At 44.2% G+C, this 20161-nt stretch overlaps 2 protein-coding genes across 2 annotated transcripts; both read left to right on the top strand.

The window, feature by feature from the left end:
* Nucleotides 1-3586: 3586 nt before the first annotated feature.
* On the top strand, nt 3587-7593 carry LOC100845480 (syntaxin-22). The gene is made up of 7 exons (XM_003566411.4): nt 3587-4057; nt 4660-4753; nt 5535-5674; nt 6417-6491; nt 6730-6887; nt 7000-7100; nt 7184-7593. The coding sequence occupies exons 1-7, from the start codon at nt 3855-3857 to the stop codon at nt 7247-7249; spliced, it is 837 nt and encodes a 278-aa protein (XP_003566459.1). The 5' UTR covers nt 3587-3854; the 3' UTR covers nt 7250-7593.
* Nucleotides 7594-8904: 1311 nt separating this feature from the next.
* Nucleotides 8905-18236, top strand: LOC100837059. Its single transcript, XM_024458718.1, has 4 exons — nt 8905-10705; nt 10788-10828; nt 11391-11491; nt 16275-18236. Exons 1-4 carry the CDS (start codon nt 8975-8977, stop codon nt 17930-17932), a joined length of 3531 nt encoding a protein of 1176 aa, XP_024314486.1. The 5' UTR covers nt 8905-8974; the 3' UTR covers nt 17933-18236.
* The last annotated feature ends 1925 nt before the right edge of the window (nt 18237-20161 follow it).

The following is a 20161-nucleotide window of genomic DNA, read 5'->3' as shown; positions in this document are numbered from 1 at the left end:
TCAGTTCCGACATCTCCCAGGAGCTCGATGGCATAGATTCAAGTTCTACCATGAGATAGAGGGGAGCTATCGAACAAATCGAGAAATGTGGTGGCAAAAAATATAATGGTATGAATGTTTGGGATCGATGAGATCCATCAACCGATACGCATCCAACGTTGGACGTTATCAGCTTTTCCCTGGGAAAGAGAGGTTAAGTAATCCCTCAGAAACAAAGTTCATGGCTTGGGAAAAACCCTATGTACTCCATATGTTCTACCTTTTTCTATATAAAAGATGTTTTAGATTTGCCATAAGTCAGACTTCCTAAAATTTAACCAAATTTATAGAAAAATGTACTCCCTTCGTTTCATAATTCTTGTCTCAAATTTGTTCAAATATGGATGTATCTATTCCTAAAAAGCGTATATATACATGTACTATTTCGATAAGAATTATGAAACTAAGTTAGTACATGTTACTCCTTCCGTTTCATAAAAATTGCCGCGGTTTTGAACTGAGCTAGTTCAAAGCCCTTTATGACATGGAGGGAGTATAACCTTGGCCAAACTTTAAAAAAAATCGCTTAAATTAAGACAGAACTAGAACATCATATATTTGACAATAGAAGTACTAAACACACACAAAACTATGTAGTATGTGTTATTTCTTTTTTTTCCTGAGAAATATCATTTCACCTTGTCTGAATTGACGACGAGACACATATCCGGTGCCTAAAAAACTCCCAGTAAAAACGTCTCCAACAACCGTATGATAGCTGCACACAAGGTTTTTCGACAATGCATAAGGGATTACACTGCTTAAATGCAGATTCTACGACATTACGGCTACCACGGCGACAACTGGTGCATCCGCGCGCCGCGTGGATCGAGTCAGGACACGCTCAGCCAGTCTTAGATAGTTTATGCTTCGTTCAGGGGAAGAAAATGTACATCCCGTTGAGACTTTTAAATCAAGTGAGTGGCAGCGTACGTGCGCGTTTGTTGGTCTAACCTGGCTGTCGATCCCTCAGACATCCGATCGGCTTTGCCAACATCGTCATTCGGACGAACGTGTGTTTTGACCCTGATCTAGATCCGTGCCTACTTAGCATATGCACTCTACTGCGACCTTCCCAGCAAACAGGAGCGGATTATCTAGTGCCTTATTTGTCATCACGCATGGGAATAGCTGGTAAAGCGTCTGTCAGCAGCATCTTTGAAAAGTTAATTAACGACTAGAATTAAGGTCAGGAAAAGCGAGCATCATGTCAACAGCTAGGGGGCTATTCACACAGCGAGAAGACGTGGACACATCTGCACTGGGGCAGCTGTGTCGCCGGTAAAGGTTCTGGAGGGCTCGAGAGGGAGACATAGAAACATGGATAATCCACTCCATCATCTGTCCACGCGATCCAAGGAGACGTATGGTCCGTGCCGCGACACCATCAGCGAAAACTCTGAGAAAAGCAGCAGAGGCCGGGAGAAAAACTGCCGTGGGTTAAAGAAAGCTCTCGTGTTTATTATACTCGGCCGCCGTGCCGTTCACAGCTGAACCTCCGCCTGTCCTTCTCGGCGGCAACCTTCAGTTTCTTCGCCCCCACGTTGCCGCTGCCGTCTATCTCACCGATGGATTGCTGAGAGAACCAAGCGATTCCAATCCTTCACAGTATCCGCTGCAATGCTAGCTTATCCAACTTCGATCAAAACGGAAGTTAAGCTACGAGTACCTAATTTTTTTATCCAAGACTGTTGCCCGGGATATATTCGTTGCTACTGTGTACTGTAATATACGAGACCTATCAAACTCACCCTTAAAAAAAATGCCTTGTTTCCCCACCTCCTGCATATGTTGGTCATGCCGTGCGCTAGAAAACATCGTAGACGCTTCCTCTGCTGATCTACTTGAACCGTGAGCAAATTAATAGCCTCCTTGATTTACAAGATTCAAATGTCATGTCTATTGCATCCGAAAGAAAAAATGTTACTGGGTAAGCAATAAAAAGGAATTAAAGCTTCAGAGGATTCGACTACCAATATAAAGTTTCTTATGAAACATGATCCGTAAGATTTTTTTAATTTTTTTTTGCATGAGATTCAATCTTAGAGTGACAAACAATCAACATAGTCCTCCTATATGAACCAAGGAGGCAGTTGAACCGGGGACTAGCACTAAAAGCTCTAAGCCATATTCCTCACAAAAAAACGTCACTGATCTGTTTGACGCTCAACCGGTGGGAGGGGTGGGGACCCAAATATGGGTTATGTGTGTTCAGTTGGATCTGCTAGAGTTAGGGTTTGGTAACCTGACAACATCGTTATGGTGGATAAGACGACATCATGCGGCATAAGAATAAGGTTTCTCGACTCTTTGTTTACCTCATCGGCGACATAGATGAGGGAAAGGATCATTTGATCGCTGATCTTCCGGTATAATGGATTCAGTTCTATCTTCGTGCTTAGCCGATGATCTTCATTTCTTGGTGTTTTCCTCGGATCGGTTAGGTTCAGCCGGCTTCGTCGTGAAGCTAATAAAGTTAGGTCATATTGGATCTGTCTGGCCAAATTCGAAATGGTCAATACATAAGATATCATGTAAATCCTTAAATATTCACCCCATTCCTGAATGTAAGATGTTTGAGCTTTGTTCTAAGTTAGATTTCTTAAAGCTTGACCAAGTTCATGGAAAATTTTACCAACATCTACAACCATAAATTAGTTCACTAATTTGCCATGATATGTATCGTAATAATATACTTGTTTTATATTATAGATATTAGTATATTTGTTTATAAACTCAGTTAAACTAACAAAGTTAGAGCATCTCATATTAGGAATAGAGATAGCACATTACTAGTACTATTTGTCTCATATTTATTACCTTGACAACATGTTTGTCAATATTAGGAGGAAGAATGGGAGTTTAAAGGAATGGGTTTTGAGGATATTAGACGACGGAATTTGATTTTTCAGCTCAATCCCTTGTCTGGTATGAGATGGGAAATATACTTGGGAATTAACGAGAAAAATCTATATCTATTCTTGGGTTTCGTTGGTGGAAATTCACAGGAATTAGATTAGAGAGCATGACATAAGTCATGATGAACGGTTGAGAGAAACAATTCCCTCCCCTCCCTATGTTATTAAGCTGTGGGAGTTACATCCTAAACTCTCATATCTTAAAATGCCGTTCCCTCTGTCCGAACAAATGATTTAACATCACGAAGCCTTCATTTTCTATTCTCTATCTCTAATTCCCTCCGGCAAAACGAACGGCGAGAATCAGTCAACCGAAGAGGTCAAGTCCTTGAATATGTGCTAGTACTGGTATCGTTTATCTCCTGTTTCCATGGGCTACATGCTATTTATTTAATCCTCCGTGTCAACATTTTTGACCGGTCAAACGTAAACACATTTTCGCCGAGCTTTGCGAAACGTAAACACTTTTATCACGCTAATTAATTCACCGGGACGTACCCGTCTATGTCCTCACCCGCTCCCCTCCCCAAGCCGGCATGCGGGACCGTGTGTGGTTCACGCCGGCCGCGCAGCTCACTCCAAAGACGAGCCCCAACAAAACCAGCTCTCCGCCAGGACCTGGCCCCGAGCCCAACACCAGCACAGCACAATTATTAATCACCGTGATAACTCCTGCCCCACGAGCCGAGTCCCGGAATCTCCAAATCGAAAAGGAACTCCACGAGACGAAACCCAAAGCCACGACACCCAGAGAACAGGGAGGCGACGCGGCCCGCCCCAAATCCCAATTCCCCTTTTCATCCGCGGCCGCGCGATCTCTTCCCCCCAACAAATCCTCCCCGGAATCCCGTCTTAGCCCCGGGAGCGAGGCGCCGATCGATCGGACCCGGGGGCAGGATGAGCTTCCAGGACCTGGAGGCCGGGAACGGGCCCCGCGGGGCGCCGCGGAGGAACGGCCGTTCGGCGGCGGGGGCCGGCGCCGGGGCGTCGCAGGCCGTCGCGTCGGGGGTGTTCCAGATCAACACCGCGGTGGCCACCTTCCAGCGCCTCGTCAACACGCTCGGCACGCCCAAGGACACGCCCGACCTCCGAGACAGGATGTGCGTCTCCCGTTCTATCCTACCTACCCCCTTCCCTCCCTCCCTCTGTCTCCCGGTCTGTGCCGCGTCGGTTTTGGTTCGATTGGAGGGGAGGAAATTTGCGATTCCTGGTCGGGTTATGTTACGACTTCGATGCGTCTGCCGGATTGGGGGAGAATTCTGTGCCTCGATTCTGATCCCCATATAGGTTCTGCTCTTTTGGTCTGTACGCGCGATGAATCGATGTTTCATCTTCGGGGGTCGTCTTGTCTAGGTCTTAGTTTTCCCCATTTCCCGCCGTAGTGTTGGCAGGGTTCCAAATTGCCGACCCTTTGATTTATCGCGCCTCAATTCATCTTTACCTGTTATTCATTTTGCGCATGGGCTTGGGCGAATCAGTCCATATGCGCTTCCTGAATAGATCCATGAGCACAAATCAAATGTTGTAGCGCCTTCTTCTAGATTTTATGGGGTTTAGGTATTTCGTAACTTGTTCATGCCGTGTTATATCTTGCAATCTAACAACATTTATATGGCCTTTTTTTTAGCGGACTTGAATAGTTCACTTAATGGTTCAAATTGATTTGATGGTTTCACTAACTATCTGTTGCTGATGCTCACAGACACAAGACACGCGCACACATAACACAATTGGTGAAGGATACGTCAGATAAGCTTAGACAAGCCAGCGAGGCGGATCACCGGGTTGAAGTTAGTGTATGTGCCTATCCCTTTGATGTACTTGCACCTTTTTATATTAAGTTACCCTTTTAACTATAGCTGTTTGGTTTTCTCTTGTATGGCTACAAGCACATCTATGTCCTTTTCTGCCAACATATAATGGGATGGAAACCATGTTGTATTTGCATCTTTTGATTTGATAATTGTATACTGTAGCTTGGATGGTGCCTGCAGTTCAGTAACAAACTATCTGAAATAATTTTGTAGGTCTTGGTTTGATTTGCGATAATGTTGTCCCATGAATGGAATCTGCAATTCCTTAAAAAAAAAGGAATCCGCAACATGGTCATTTGTTTGGTTATTTCTAAGTACAGAAGAAAGTAATTGCGCTGAACTGCTTGTGGAGTTTAGTTATGGGAATTAACCTTTCCAGTTCAAATATTCTGAATTTCTGATTGCAAAGCTCAAATACAAAATGGTGTTTATTTTTGTATAAATGTTAGTTTCATCAGTCTTGTACATAATAAAAATAAATGAGCTCCTTGAGTAGGTACCAAAAGCCATTTTCTTTCATTCTTACTCAAGATGTTCAGTCAAAATATTTTCTAGCATGGCGACATATCCTTCATGACAAGCAATTTAAGTGCAACTCGTCGAACCATGAGTTATGATGAACCGTGGCACATAAATTGATCATATGTAGTGTTTTACTTGATTCCTGTTGTCCATCTTCATTCCTCTGTTGCTATTTTTTTTTTTGATGTTTCTATTTTTTATGTGCTGGTAGTTTATTTCTAGACAATGTGTTAAACTACAGGCTACCAAAAAGATTGCTGATGCAAAGCTAGCAAAAGATTTCCAAGCAGTCCTAAAAGAATTTCAGAAAGCTCAACGATTATCAGCTGAAAGAGAAGCTGCATATGCACCGTTTATTACTCAAGCGGGTCTGCCACAGAGGTAATATTCTACTTGAATGTTCTACCTTTTTACTATATGTAATATCCTTTTTCTTTCTTTTTCTGCTTTCAGACGAAACATGACGTTCCTATAGCTCTTGACTTATGTATACTCTTTTCTTCGTTAACTGCATCTGTTTTGGTTCTCTTGAGCTCCCACATATCCATGGTATGTTTTGGGGGCACTATGAATATCATTGAAAAAGCAACAGTAAAAGACTAGTCCAACCCTGCATGAACTGAAATAATATGTGCATATGCTGTTCTGGTGCATTTTATGGATGCAACTTTGTACTGATCTTATCGGGCTAAGTTTCTCTATTGTTTGTTGATGTACTTTAGTACGAGATTACTTTGCACTGTTTTGTCTTTGCATATCAGCTCCTTGATTTTGCATTATAAAACGACCGTCTAGTGGCTATTCTTGGTCTGGTTGGTTCTTCAATAAAACAACAAAGTAGTGCATTCTCGTATTATTAATTTTATCCCACTGCTTCTGTTACTCTCATTTGTCTTCGTTAGATATCTCCATAATGCTAAGAATATAGCTATGGTTGCTTCTGCACGAGCGTGGTACCCAATGCTGAACTTGTTTCGCTTTTGTTTTTCTTAGCAACAGTTGTATATCTATTTGTTGTTGAATGTTGATTTCTTTCACTAAACGGTTACCAAAGTTCTTTTACTATGTTGCCACCCTAGGGGATAGATCTGACCTAGGATTTATCATTCTTTGGTCTTTGCAGCTATAATTCAACCGACATGAATAACGGTGCTGATAAGTTGGCTGAGCAGCGCACACAGCTTCTAGAATCAAGAAGGTGAGTTGATAATATATGATACATTTCGTTGAATTATTAATTTTGTGTACACATGTTGGTTCTGTATCCAGGTTGTAAATTTGAGAGCTCTGTGTGCATGTATGACTTTATGCAGTTGCTTGGGTGACAATACGCTGTATTTGCTTGTAAAAAATTGGAGTCTTGTGTTTGTACCTTTCTTAATATCTTGAGCAGGGCGCTAATGTGAGCAACCTTGAACCTTTTTATTGTACTGTAGGCAAGAGTTGGTATTTTTGGATAATGAGATTGTGTTCAATGAGGCCATCATTGAGGAAAGGGACCAGGGAATACAAGAGATTCAGCACCAAATCACTGAAGTAAATGAGATCTTCAAAGATCTTGCTGTGCTAGTCCATGATCAAGGAGCAATGATTGGTAGGTGATACCTTTTGGGCCGACAGATGATAATACACACCTTAATATGTTCAAGTATGATACTGTTTATTTTCCCACTGATATCTTGTTATATTTACCTTCTGTACTGCAGACGACATTGACTCCCATATTGACAATTCTGTTGCTGCGACCGCGCAAGCAAAAGGCCAGCTTTCAAAAGCTGCTAAAACTCAGAAGTCGAACTCGTCTCTGGTATAGTTAGAATCCACACTTGTTTAACATATCCCCTATCTCCATTCTCCTCAGCCTGTGACCCCTCTGCTCCCCTGTTGCAGATATGTCTGTTGATGGTTATATTCGGAGTGGTCCTGCTCATAGTGATAATAGTCCTTGCAGCCTAGCAATTTGGAGGACACTGGGTGTCCATAATCTGGCCAAGCTTAGTGCGATGAATTCCTTCATAATTTAATTTTGCTGTGCAGTCAGGAATGTGTCCTGGTCTCCTGGAGGTTGTGATATGATGGTGTATGTGGTAATGGTGTGCCTGGAATGCATGGTTTACATAAGTAATCAAATATACTTGCTTTGTGTCACTTTAGTGCCTTGTTTTTTATACATCCGCCCTGTTTATATCTGTGATGTAGTGTCTCCGAGCGTGTGCTGTAAGAATGCAGAGGTTGGATTTTATTTCATGGGATTTTAGTTTCTCAACTTGGTGATCAACGATTGCTGAATTTTTCTTGTAGTTTTGCCACTTTTCTTCCTTTCGTGCGTGTGATGCCCTAAATTTCTGTTCCGTGAGTTGAAAGACTGCTCGAGCTACACATGTGCCTGTAAACCAAACATTTATCATCAACAGACTGGTGACTCCACCTCTTTATATTGCATTCAAGAAGTCATTCTCGTATGATTTGGTGGCTAAATAGTCAGGCTATGGGATTGCTTGTCGTTTCATCTTGAGACGGTTGCTTGGTTAGCAGGCAACATTTTGGTATTCAATTGTTCCATACTACTCCCTCCATCTCATATTAAGTGCTGAAATATGACATGTATCTAGACATATTTTAGTACGTACATAGACAAATTTGAGTCACTTAATATGGGATGGAGTGAGTATTTAGTTTCCAAATTTTAGATCCAAATAAATGGGCTGAGTTCAACTAGCACTCAAGGCAAACGCATGTTCTCGCGTCAGAATAAGTTCTCCATGGCGCTGTCTTCGGTTCCACCAGGAAACGTGCGGAGGGTTAAGTCTGCTGGTCTTTTTTTTTAATCTGGTGGATAGTTCAGGAGTCAGGTGGTAATTTGACGCTTCAACTGCATGTACTAGCGGCCGCAGTGTTTCGGTTAACTCTGGGAGGGCCAGCCGTGGTTTCTTCAGGTATGTCACGAGCCGATAAGTGTCTTTCGTGGTTTCAGATTTGGGAATAGAGAAGAATGGGGCATTTTCTTGGTTGTGTTTTTTTCACCGAAATCTTTGATCCCGTCTTTACAGGCAGGTAATAGTGCAGCTCATAAAGCCATTGGGTAATGGTGTTTTTCTTGTTCCTTGGTTGTTGATGGAGGCAGCTATATTCTCTCGGTATATCTATTTTTGTACTCGTTGTTGTACGTATGTTTTCGAAAAAGAAAAAGACATGATCAACCTACCAAATCACCAGAGTACAATGCAAAGCAGATCTGAATGTGGTCTAGGTTGATTGGATTGTTAAAATCGCGTAACAGAGCTTGAGATCGCATTGCTCGGACCCAAAATTCTCCGGTCTTACGCCGATTTGGTTGATTCGGAAGGAGCTGCGACGGTGCCGTCCAAGTTCTCGACTCAAATTCACCAAATTCCGATGATGACAACCTAGGGATTTTGTTCAAGGAAGTCAAAGGCTCAATTTCTCAAGCGTAGCGAGAAGCAATGGGCAAATCTCATAAATTATGCAATTCTTTCAGGTTCCAAGCTCTAGAGCCAACGGTCGAACCCTTCATGTTCTGTTTCTCACTGCAAGCGGGCCCCCGGAACTCATTTCCTTACGCGCTGTCAACACCGTCACCCGTTGCAAAAAGCTCCAAACCCTCCCGACAAACATTTGAAATCCCATTCACGGCCCTTCCGATTCCCCCACTTTCTTCCCATGGCCGCTCCGCCGCCGGTGCTCACCGTGGTGGTGGAGAAGGGCCCGCGCGCGGGGGAGACCCGGCACTGCCGCGCGGGCTCCGCGCTACGCGTTGGCCGCGTCGTCAAGGGCAACGACCTCGCCGTGCGCGACACGGGGGCGTCGCAGCAGCACCTCGCCATCCGGTTCCTACCGCCGCCCGCCGCCGCCGTGTGGGCAGTCTCCGATCTCGGATCCTCCAACGGAACCTTCCTCAACGGCGCCCCCCTCGTGCCCTCCGTCCCCGCCCCGCTCTCCCACGGGGATCTGATCAAGATCGGCGATTCCACCGTGCTCGCCGTGTCCATGGCGCCCGATTCGGATCCGAATCCAGTCACTAATCCCAGCCAGAGGCGCTCCTCGCGCCGCACGGCGGCTGTGGTGCCGGTGGTGGTGGAGGAGAAGCCCTCTGTGGTGCCCCGCCGGGGCACACGGAAGAAAGCGCCGCAGGCAGCGGAGCCCCCTAGAGTGGAGAAGGAAGAGCAGGACGCAGTGGCAGTGGTGGTGCTTGATGAGAGGCCCCAAGTGGTTACGCGCCGGGGAGGACTGAAGAAGCTGGTTGAAGAGCCCCCCCTAGGGGATAGGGAGGACACTGCAGAGGCACCGCGGCTTGAGGAGCAGAAGAAGGCAGAAGAACCTTCTGAACCAGAGAATGATGACGAGGAGAAGAAGGAAGACACAGTGGTGACACGGCGTGGTCTGCGAAAGAAGGAGGAGGAGGCAAATGTGGTGTTGCGTCGTGGCAGGCAAAAGAAGGCCTCGGCCCTTGAACCAGAGAAGGAAGGGAAGGAGGGTCTGGTGGTGACACACCGCGGCAGAAGGAAGAAGAATGAGGCAACAGTCGCCCCTGTGCCATTGCCTTCAAAGAGGAGGCTTAGAAGGGTACAGAGAAGTGAAGCATCCTCTAGTGCAATGAAAACTGTTCTTGATGATGATGAGGTGGTGCAGGGGGGAAATGAATTGGCTGCGTCAAGAGTGCGGGCAGGGAACCTGCTGACTTTGGCGACAGCGAAGGGTGGTGAGGAACAGAAGGGGGGTAAAGAGGCCACTGGGCATGGAGGGGCCGAAGGGACAGTGAGGACACTGGAGGAGCAAGTGCCAAAGGGAAGGGCCAGTGCTAAGCTTGCTTCTTCTAATAACGGGGTTTATGCGGCTGTAGTTGAGCTCACTGAAGAGATAGAGCTGGCTGCAGAGGCGCCACGACGGGACAGGTGGAAGAGGACCGTGGAGCCCCCTGTGCAGGAGAAGGAAGAGATGGATGCCGTTGCTGTGACGCACCATGATGGCCAGAAGAAGGCTGCAGTGGTGAGGCGCCGTGTCGGGAGGAAGAAAGATGCGGCAATTGTTGCCCCTCCACCACAGCCTCCAAAGAGGAGGTCCGAAAAGGACCAGGGAAGGGTTACGAGAGCTAGTGCAAGGAATAACGTTCTTCAGGAGGAGGACAAGGTGGAACAAGAGGGAAATGGTGTAGCTGCAGCAAGAGAGCAAGCAGGGAATCCATCCATTGTGACGTTGGTGCATGGTGGTGAGGATAAAGAAGTGAAAGGGTCCACGGATGCATTGGAGGATGAAGCGTCAAAGGGGAGGGCCAGTGCCCAGCATGCGTCTTCTGACAACAGGGGTCAGGAGGAACAGGGTGGTGCTCATCGTTCTTCTAGAGATGATTCAGGATCTAATGGAATCCCCAATACTACAAGCAAATACAGAGAGGTACAGTAAACATATGCAAGTCGATCAAGTACTACAATTCATATTATTTAATGATGTACTCACTTTTAATTATTTATGGCAGGATCGAAAGCTGAAGGCGTACTCGACCCCCTTCGATGTCAGGCTGGATAGAGCTCTGAAGAAATACTCTGCATGATTTACTGTTTGCTAAGGATTAAGAGTTAAATGTCTGGATAAGGCTCTGTTCTATTTTGTGTAGCAAGAAGTCCTCGTAGATTTAGAGTCTGAATCCAACTGAATGTTGTGTACATTGACGTGGAGATGCATGTTCCCTGCCTATGCCATATATATAAGTGCCAGTAAATTGTTTGTTTGCATCTGTACCTTGCAAGTATTATTTCCCTTGTTTCCATGTTTCATACCTCCCCCCTCCTGTCCTTATTTTATATGACATCAGGGGTGCTGAAGTTGATGTGTAGCGCCTATGAAAGGGCTGACACCAGCTCAATTTGGTCAGAAGGTGAAGCAAACATAGCAAGGTCAAGTTAGTCCTGGCTGCTTCATGGTTAGTATTTGCAACTGCATTCTGACGTCTTTTTCATGATCTTTCTAATGCTACTCACACTAGAAAACACATTCTTTCCAGAGGAAATTCAGCATATATTTTGTTGGCTTATTGTTCATTCATACTGACCCATTATTATTCACCTGGTTTGAGGCGCAGTCAATTTCTTGAGATGACTGCTCATTTTGTTACACGACTAGCAAAGAGAAAACACCAAAGGATATCAAAGGTGAAGAAGGATGAAGTTAGATATGCGACAGGTTTACTACAGAAGGTATTATTTATGATCCATTGATTCATGATGCAGTTTTTGCAAAATATAGGTGTGGATATCTTTTTAATCCGTGATGATCCGCCATTCTTCACTTTCTGGACTCACCTGATATTGCAAATGTAATTTTCTGGTCATTGTCAAATTAGTTCACAGGCATGCCTTGAGATACCTTGACCTAGATATAGCATTCAAAACAAATTCTCCTAAATCTGGCTTCGCAATAAACATGAGGCTGACAAATAAATAAGGTCAACACAGTTCGGACAAAAAAGAATTCTTAGAATGTATGATAGTAAAATTGTTCAATTCAGATGTTACCCTTATACAAATGTTTTGTTCATTTAATTTTGTGTTCATGCTCTAGGAGGTTTACTTAAGCTCTTCCCATCACTTATTTGAAAGCTGTACATTGGGATACATAATTCAGTTTTGGTAGAAAAGAAGAAAAATAGATCATGCAGACACTTTGCACATCACGAAAGTTACAAGACAATATTACAAGTAGCATAACGATATGCTTCTTAATATGTAATACTTGCAGAAAGTTGTGCTGAACTTTTGAGTATTCAATGCTGATGTGAAACGTTCAGCCCAATCTTTTTTTCTCAAACACACCGCTAAGTGCGTGCCATTTTGTTTTAAAAGAAACAATGAGACAATGTGGGTCTTACAAACATACATGCCAAACGAGACAGAATAACAGAGGATAGCAAAAAGAGAAAGTAAAAACGTGGAGCGAAAACAGAGAAGAAACAAAAAAATTCAGAACAAATGTAATTTTTTTAGGGAATGTTCAAACTTGCTGGTAGTGAGTGATTTTTTGACAAAATTCCTCAACATTTGCGACGGCGTTAGGGTCTCCTTGCCCCATACGGCTGTCTTGGAATCTTGGGGTCAGTATTTAGATTATTTTTCCTCTATGAAGATCCTTTTGATAGTAGGATTAGCCCTGTTTGGAAGTCCAATGCACCTATTTGGGCCTCTTTGATTTAAAGGAATTTTGTAAGATTTTAACCAGTACGAATTTTTCTTATGAACCACTTTTCACCTGATTCTAAAGAAAACACTAAGTTGAATTCAATCTCCCAGAGATTTTCCTTGTGCCTATGGCAACTATACACTAATCCCTCAAGAAAAATTCATGTGTTTTTCAGTTTCTGTAGGAATGATTCTAATTTCAATGTTTTTCTTATTACCAAGTTCTTAATCCCTACATTTCAAAGAGGCGTCCGTGTGTTTATTTTCTGTGGATGATATAAAATTCTTATGTTTTGAGACATTTTAAAAATTATAGTGGCCTCTCATTCATATATCTTTCCTATGCAAAGAGATCCACTTGTCTTTAGCGAATCAAGAAGGACCAAAAGTTGCCTGCTTATGCTCTTAAAAAAAACTGAATTTTGTGGCGTAGTCGGCCTTGTAGCTGGTTGCATGTTGGGCTTCAATCACACCATATTCGTCTAAAATATCTTCTCGCCAACGTTCTGGCAGGAAGTGTGGAATCTGGGTTTCTCTTCTGTTGCTGCCATTGAGCCAGTATCTTCCAGCGCCTATGGAGCTTCTGCCTACCTTCTCTGCTATTTTTTCCACAGTTTGATTGTTTCAAATTTTTGGGGTTCTCACAACTCGTGGGGGCGGCATGCAGGTGGGACAGATTGATAGAATGGTCTAGCAACGCTGCGTGTAGAGATGGACGCGTGCTGGAGGCAGCTGCCTAATTTTAGGTGATTTCTGTTGCCCTCTTGAGCGAGTAATTCCGCATGTGCAATTTCCTGTATTGTTACTTATCTAAGATACATATTTCTGCACTGCATTGTCGATTTTTTCCATGAACTCTTTTGCCTGGGCATGCTCCATCTTCTTTTCTCCTTTGATATACTATCTGAATAACTGTGCTTCTTAGTTCTTACTGTATCGTTTTGTCCAGTTATATGTACACTGCATAAATGCATATGATTTATGGTCTATACGACGCTAAAAAGATCAACATACTGTACCTGTTATGCCTGCTCATATTTTTGAAGGGAATTAAATTTTTTTTAAGGGAAGTTATGCCTGCTCATAACAGAAAAGTTACTCCAAATTATGTCATTCTGGAGTTGTGTTCTACCAAAAGTGAACTTAAGATTCTAGTACATGGTAGTCATGTTTTGGCTCGCTTTTGGTTATCTATGGATAGATAATTGATTTCAGAAAAGAGTGAGTCATCAGCCAAGTTCGTATTTAGGTTTCACTTTCTATTGGACTGCACTGCCAATTACTATGAAAATTTAGGGATGAAGCTAGGTATTGATTGTTTTTTAGAATAGCTTACCACTTGCCAGGTTGTGATGAAGCTAAGAAGTAAATTGTCAGTGAAGTAAAACTTTTGTCCAGTGCATCATGTTTAAATTTCTTATTTTAATGCTCATCAGCATCTATTTTCTTTTCTTTCACAGGGGCACGATTCTCAATTGTTCAAAAAAAACGGCTAGCTACTTCTTCTGTGCCTGATGATCTCGACCGATTTTTTTGCGGCAGTAGCCTCCGCCCAATTTTTTTTGACAAATTTGACCCCCTTCAAAACGAAATTGCAAAAGTAGCTTGGCGGAAGGCCTTTCCCGCCATTGGCGGAAAGGTTTTTTTTGCCAATGGCATTGGCGGAAAGGGGCAAAAGCGTTTTCGATACAAATGCACAAACAATGCGCAGGTACTGCTACAGTGCGTGTACAGTACATTCCGCCAATGCCATTGGCGGAAAGTCCACGTGTCTCTTTCTGGGCTTTCCGCCAGGCTAGTTTTGTCAATTTTCGGAGGGGGCCAGTATTGACAAAAACGTTGGCCAGGGGCCCATTGCCGCAAAAAATTCGATCTCGACCTCCACCGCCGTTCGTGACATCACCGGAGGAAAGGGGGGTGAGCGACTGAGCGTTGAGCAGACCAAGATCCAGGGAAGTCAGCTTTTCAGACCTCACAAACGCCTCGCGATAGCAAACCTTGCTGTCAGTGGCTCTTTGGTGAAAACTCAGTTTTTTTTAATAAATTATGAAAATGGCGTATTTTTATGTATGTTTATGCAAAAAAATTACAAATATCTTTTCTAAAAATTAAATTATGTCGACACAGTTCATGCAAATGATGATTTTTTATGCATTTCAGTTTTTCTTGCATGATCTAAATTCCGAGACCATTTGTTTGCCATGCCAGCATGCCCCGTGTATGTATGACGTTGTGCATTGAACCCGGTCTGACATTTGCCATGTTTTCTCGTTTCTTATTCTTGACATCAGCTCTCGGGGATATTTTGATTGTCGAGTGAAACTATTAACATTTGTTGATGGAATGAGCTAGTAAGCGAACTTGGATCTATAGATTATTTCATCGAGTGATCCTTCGCCTCTATGTTCATTGTGTCGCATAGCCATTAGTTTGCTGAATTTCCAATCGTCTTCATGTTCTTCCATCTCGCCTCTTCTACCATCCTTTCTAGAGGTGGAAATTCTCTAACCTAAGTCACCTACCTTTGTATGGCTAACAGGTGGGCCAACCAGCTGTGGCACCCACATGTTAGCCATACAAGTCAGCTGATGTAAGTTAGAGAACCCGTGCTGCCTTTCTTGCCCCTCGTCTTCGACTATCCTACCGGTTTTAGCTCCTCCCACTTTCCCCTCACTCGCTCACCCCCCCCCCCTTCGCTGCTCTGATGTTGTTAGTGTCAGGTTGATCATTCAACACCTCGTTGTCATCGTTTATCATTGACGGCTCCCTTCCATTCCGCTCCTCATCATGACCAACAATCTTATATCCATCATTAACATGCACCCTATCTTTCTATTCTTTCTCCTTCCATCCCTTTTCTCTTCTTCCTTCCTACTCCTGCTTATCTACTCCCCCGTTTGACGACAAAGCAAGTGTTCGGTCTTTAATCATATGGACCCAACATTCAATATAATGCATAGTTATTGATCAATACATGAACCGGCGAAGTAAACTAATCCTTATCCAAATTATAAGATGCTCAAGTTTTGTACTAAATCAAATATCTTAGCCTCTTCATTTCACGGGAAAGAAAATGGAGGAAGACTATAGGAATAGGAATTTTTTTTCCCTATGATGTTATTGTTCATGCATTTGGTTCATAAGAATGGACCATAGAAAAAGTAGAGGAAAATCCCCTCTTTCAAGGAAAAAATACAGGAATGTTAGCATCCACTCATACTCATTTTTGGATTCCTTTGGTTTGAACTCCTATTTTTTGTACAATCCTCTATTTTGCATACGGTTTCCTATCGTATTCCTTTGATTTTTCCTATTACTACATTTTGCATTCCTACAAACCGGATAAGCCATAATATTGACAAAGTTTATACTCCCTTCGTTCAACAAAAAATGTCTTAAATTTGTCGAAATTTGGATGTATCTAGACACGACTTAGTGTATAAATGTATTCAAATTTGATCAAAATTGAGACATCCTTTGTTGTACGGAGGAATATAAAAATCTATCAATATCTATACAACTGTAAATTTGTTTCATTAAATCCGTTATGATAGTAACATTGTAGATACTAATACATTTTTGTATATTCTTGATCAAATTTTAACTTTTTTTACTTAGAATAGAACAAATCTAGAACATCTTAGTTTCAAATGCGACAATCAACGGGGTGAAAGCAAATAAAATGCTGTGCAATAAATGTGTTGAAAATCAAGCTCTGCATGGTCAAAGGCGTGCCATTGTCCATTGACGCACAGTATCACGTGTAGTAGCAATGTGAATGGGAACCATAGATAAGATGGGTTCACTCTTCCGAGAAAATTGCGGCATTCTCGTAGTTTCTCTCGGCTGTATCAAAAGTCAAAACGCACTTCCCTCTTGGCCTCTTGCGTCCTCCTCAAAATTCAAAATCTGCCCCGCTTCTCCTCTCTCCGACCTTTCCGATTCCCCGAAACCCCCGATGGCCACCCAGCCTCCGCCGCCGGTGCTCACCCTCACGGTGGAGAAGGGGCCGCGCAAGGGAGAGATCCGGCAGTGCATCGCGGGGTCCGCGCTCCGCGTCGGGCGCGTCGTCAAGGGCAACGACCTCGCCGTGCGCGACGTGGGCGCGTCGCAGCAGCACCTCGCCATCGAGTTCCTCCCGCCGCCGGCCTCCCGGTGGGCCGTCTCCGACCTCGGCTCCTCCAACGGGTCCTTCCTGAACGGCGCTCCCCTCGTCCCGACCGTCCCCGCCCCGCTCTCTGACGGGAACCTGATCAAGATCGGCGAGTCCACCGTGCTTGCCGTGTCCCTCGCGTCCGATTCAGATCTGTGCCGCGGCGCTGCTGCGGCCGCGGGCCCTAGGCGCTCCTCGCGCGGCCCGGCGGTGCCAGCGGCGGCGGAGGAGAAGAAGCCCCCAGCGGGGGACCGCCGGGGAACGCGGAAGAAGGCCGCGGTGGTGGAGGCCCCCGAATTCGAGGATGAAGCGCCGGACGCTGCGGCAGTGGTGGTGGAGGAGGAGAAACCCCGCCTGGTTACGCGCCGGGGCGGACGGAAGAAGGCGGCTGCATCGGACCCCCCTGAAGAACCAGAGAAGGATGAAGAGGAGAAGGAGGAGCCACCGCTGGTGACGCGCCGCGGCAGGCAGAAGAAGGTGGCGGAGCACCCTGTACCGGAGAAGGATGAAGAGACGGAGGTGGCCCCGGTTGTTACTCAACTTGAAGGGAATAAGCAGGCCGTGGAGCCCCCTGAACCGGAGCCGGAGAAGGAAGGGGCGAAGCGTCGTGGCAGGCCAAAAAAGGCCACGGAGGTGCCTGAACCAGGGAAGGAAGAGGAAGCGAAGGCGGAGGCCCCGGTGGCTACACGCCGAAGTGCGAGGAATAAGGGTGCGGCGACGGCCGCTGCTCCACCACCGCCTGCAAAGACAAGGTCCAGAAGAGGCAGGGGAAGAGGCGCAAGGGCGGCTAGTACAAGGGAGGCCGTTATTCCTGAGGACGAGGACGTGGAGGAACAGGAGGAAATTGAGGTGGCCATGCCAAGAGAGCCTGCAGCGAATCATCTGTCGACTTCGACAGTAGTGAAGAGTGCTGAGGCGGAGAAGATTGCAGCTGGGGATGGAGAAATCAAGGTGGCTGCGAAGGAGGCACCGGAGGTGGAAGTGGCAAAGGAGGCAGCCAGTGCTACTGTTGCCAACAATGGGTGTGCCAAGGAAAACGATGGTGGAGAAGATGAAGAAGAGGATGGCAAGGCAGAATTGGTTGGCAGTGGTGGAGAAGCAGGGGCCGGGGAGAAGGTGGAGGAGCGTGCTGGGAGAAGCAGCCTTGACACCATGACATTGGGGGAGTGGTTCTACCGGATGGAGAAGTACCTCGTAAGGAAGATCGATGAGTATGCTGACCAGAGCATCGTGGAGTTGGAGGACCAAGAACGGCGTTTGTATGAGTACATATCGACTCTTGGGAAACAGCTCTGAGACCCCTTTTCCTGAACAACCTATACTGGAGCTGTTGCCGTGGTTAATATACATCTGCAGTTGCTGAAGAGAAGTTCGTTGGTGTCTCACTAGCTGGTAGCAGTTTGATCTTTTGCTCATAGGCTTGTAATTAGCTTAGTATTTTAGGTACGTGGTCGTGGTGTTCTCTGTGGGTTAATTGAAGGTGCGATACTAGTGGGTTATTACTTATTAGAGCGGTTCCAGTGCAAAATGGATTTGCTGTATCTAATCTATTGCCGTGTCACTAAGCAGAAATAATAAGGATCATGTTCCTTGTGGATCGTGTCTAATATTTAAGTTGCGGAAGTGCTCCGCGTACGACGAACCAGTGCGTCCGACGGTCGTACGACGTGATATCAACCACAAGATGATTTGATCGATGGTTCATGCCTTGTGTCGGACGAGAATCGTACGTGAATCTGTCGTACGTATAGCAGTGCTATAGTTCTTGCGTAAGAAGCACACCATATGGTTCCTGATTATATGGTTGGCAGTTGGCAAGGTACAGCAACAAAATCAGGTAAGTGGATGGAACACCTCCATGTAAATATTTCATCCTTTCCTGATACTTGTAAAATGTGTATGCATGTTCACTTAATTTCAGTGGAAACTATGTTATTCGGTTTCCTGTCATAAAAGTCTGCATTGAAATACTAAATTTTTCCCTTTTGACTTTGTACCTCCTAAGACAGCAAGTGCTCAATTCACATCACAATTTGGCTGTTTATCATTGTCGATGGTAGCACTATTGTGTTGCTTCAGTACAAACTGAGTGACAGGTAGCCAGGTAAGCTCAACACTTCCTTGCTTTCAAATTTAGTTGTGCTGAAAAGTGAAAACTAGGTTGTTACAGTTTGTTGTTGATGATTCCACGGTTGGTCCCATTCAAATTGAAAAGACTCTTCTAAAAGGTCAGATATCCAGAGTCATTTGGAGATCCATTTTATGTTGTGTTTGGAGGTCTGAGCCAGAGTTCTGTGACCGCATTGTCTGAGCAAATGGAAAAAATGCTATTTGGAGATCCATTTTATGTTGCATTTGCAAATCGTAGTGAAAGAGAATTGATGTTTCAGGAATTGTCCTCGAATCACCTGAGTTTGTATTGTGCCATGTCAATTTCTTAATAATATCTAGAGAGACATAGAAGCACATGGATGCCATGGTAATTCTGTCATACTGCATGTCAAACAAAGTTAGCTTTATAATAGATTTTATGCTTATCCATCATCTCTTTAGCTCAGATTTCTCATCTAGCTCCAATTGATCTACTCCCTCCGATCCTTGCTTGTCTCAAATTTGCTCAAATATGGATGTATCTATGTTTAAAAAGTGTCTAGATACATGTAATATTTCGACAAGTAATATGGATCGGAGGGAGTAGTTAACTTGCTTGATCCTGATACTTCCTCAACTAGCTAGGCCATAAATGATGATCAATAGGGTCAACAGTACATTTTTTTTGCTTCGTAGTTTTGCCAATGTGTAATATTCAGCATTAGATACATTGTGGCAGTCCAAAAAGTGACTCCCAATTTCCAATTTGCCCTACTACCCACAGATACGCTACTATATCAGTCTTTGTACATTCAAATGTTTACTCTTTTATCATAGAATTGAACATCTGAATGATAAATTTCTGTGGCATCTCTATATCCTTTAAAGAAAGCACATATTCAAGGAAAGAAGCTGGAGCTTAACTTTTATAATTGCAGAATGTTCTTCTCTTAAGGACGCCTGCCAAGGAATATCGTTGCATAAAACAACAAAATGAAGGTTGGGTCCTATATGTTTTCTGTCGGTTTACAACTATGCCTTTCATACTTATGGCTCCTTGTTAATTAAATTTCAGCCGAAAATAAGGGAGCCTATGATCTTGTGTAAGGGAAAGGCCCAGCCACTAAGAAGCGCTCAACGGTGCAGGCAATTAAACTGCTGCCAGTTCCATCTACAAACTGGCCTTCATTCTTGAACTGAAACTGGTTTATGTTGCACATAATGTACTGTATTTTCTTATAGAGGTTGGGATGAGACAAGATTTTGGTGATCAATTCCGTGAGGCAATAAATGCATTTCTAGCCCCAAAATGTCATTCACCTGATGTTGAAAGCTTTGGCATCATTTTCTTGCAGAAGGTATTTTCAATTTAAGTTCATTTTTTTAGAAGGTTCTCGATCATTTCATGGAGAAGGTATTTTCAATTTCAATTTC

This window comes from Brachypodium distachyon, chromosome 2, assembly GCF_000005505.3.
Source record: "Brachypodium distachyon strain Bd21 chromosome 2, Brachypodium_distachyon_v3.0, whole genome shotgun sequence".
Lineage (NCBI taxonomy): Eukaryota > Viridiplantae > Streptophyta > Magnoliopsida > Poales > Poaceae > Brachypodium > Brachypodium distachyon.
The sequence above is the reverse complement of the archived record's forward strand: the minus strand, read 5'-3'. Positions and strand labels throughout refer to the sequence as shown.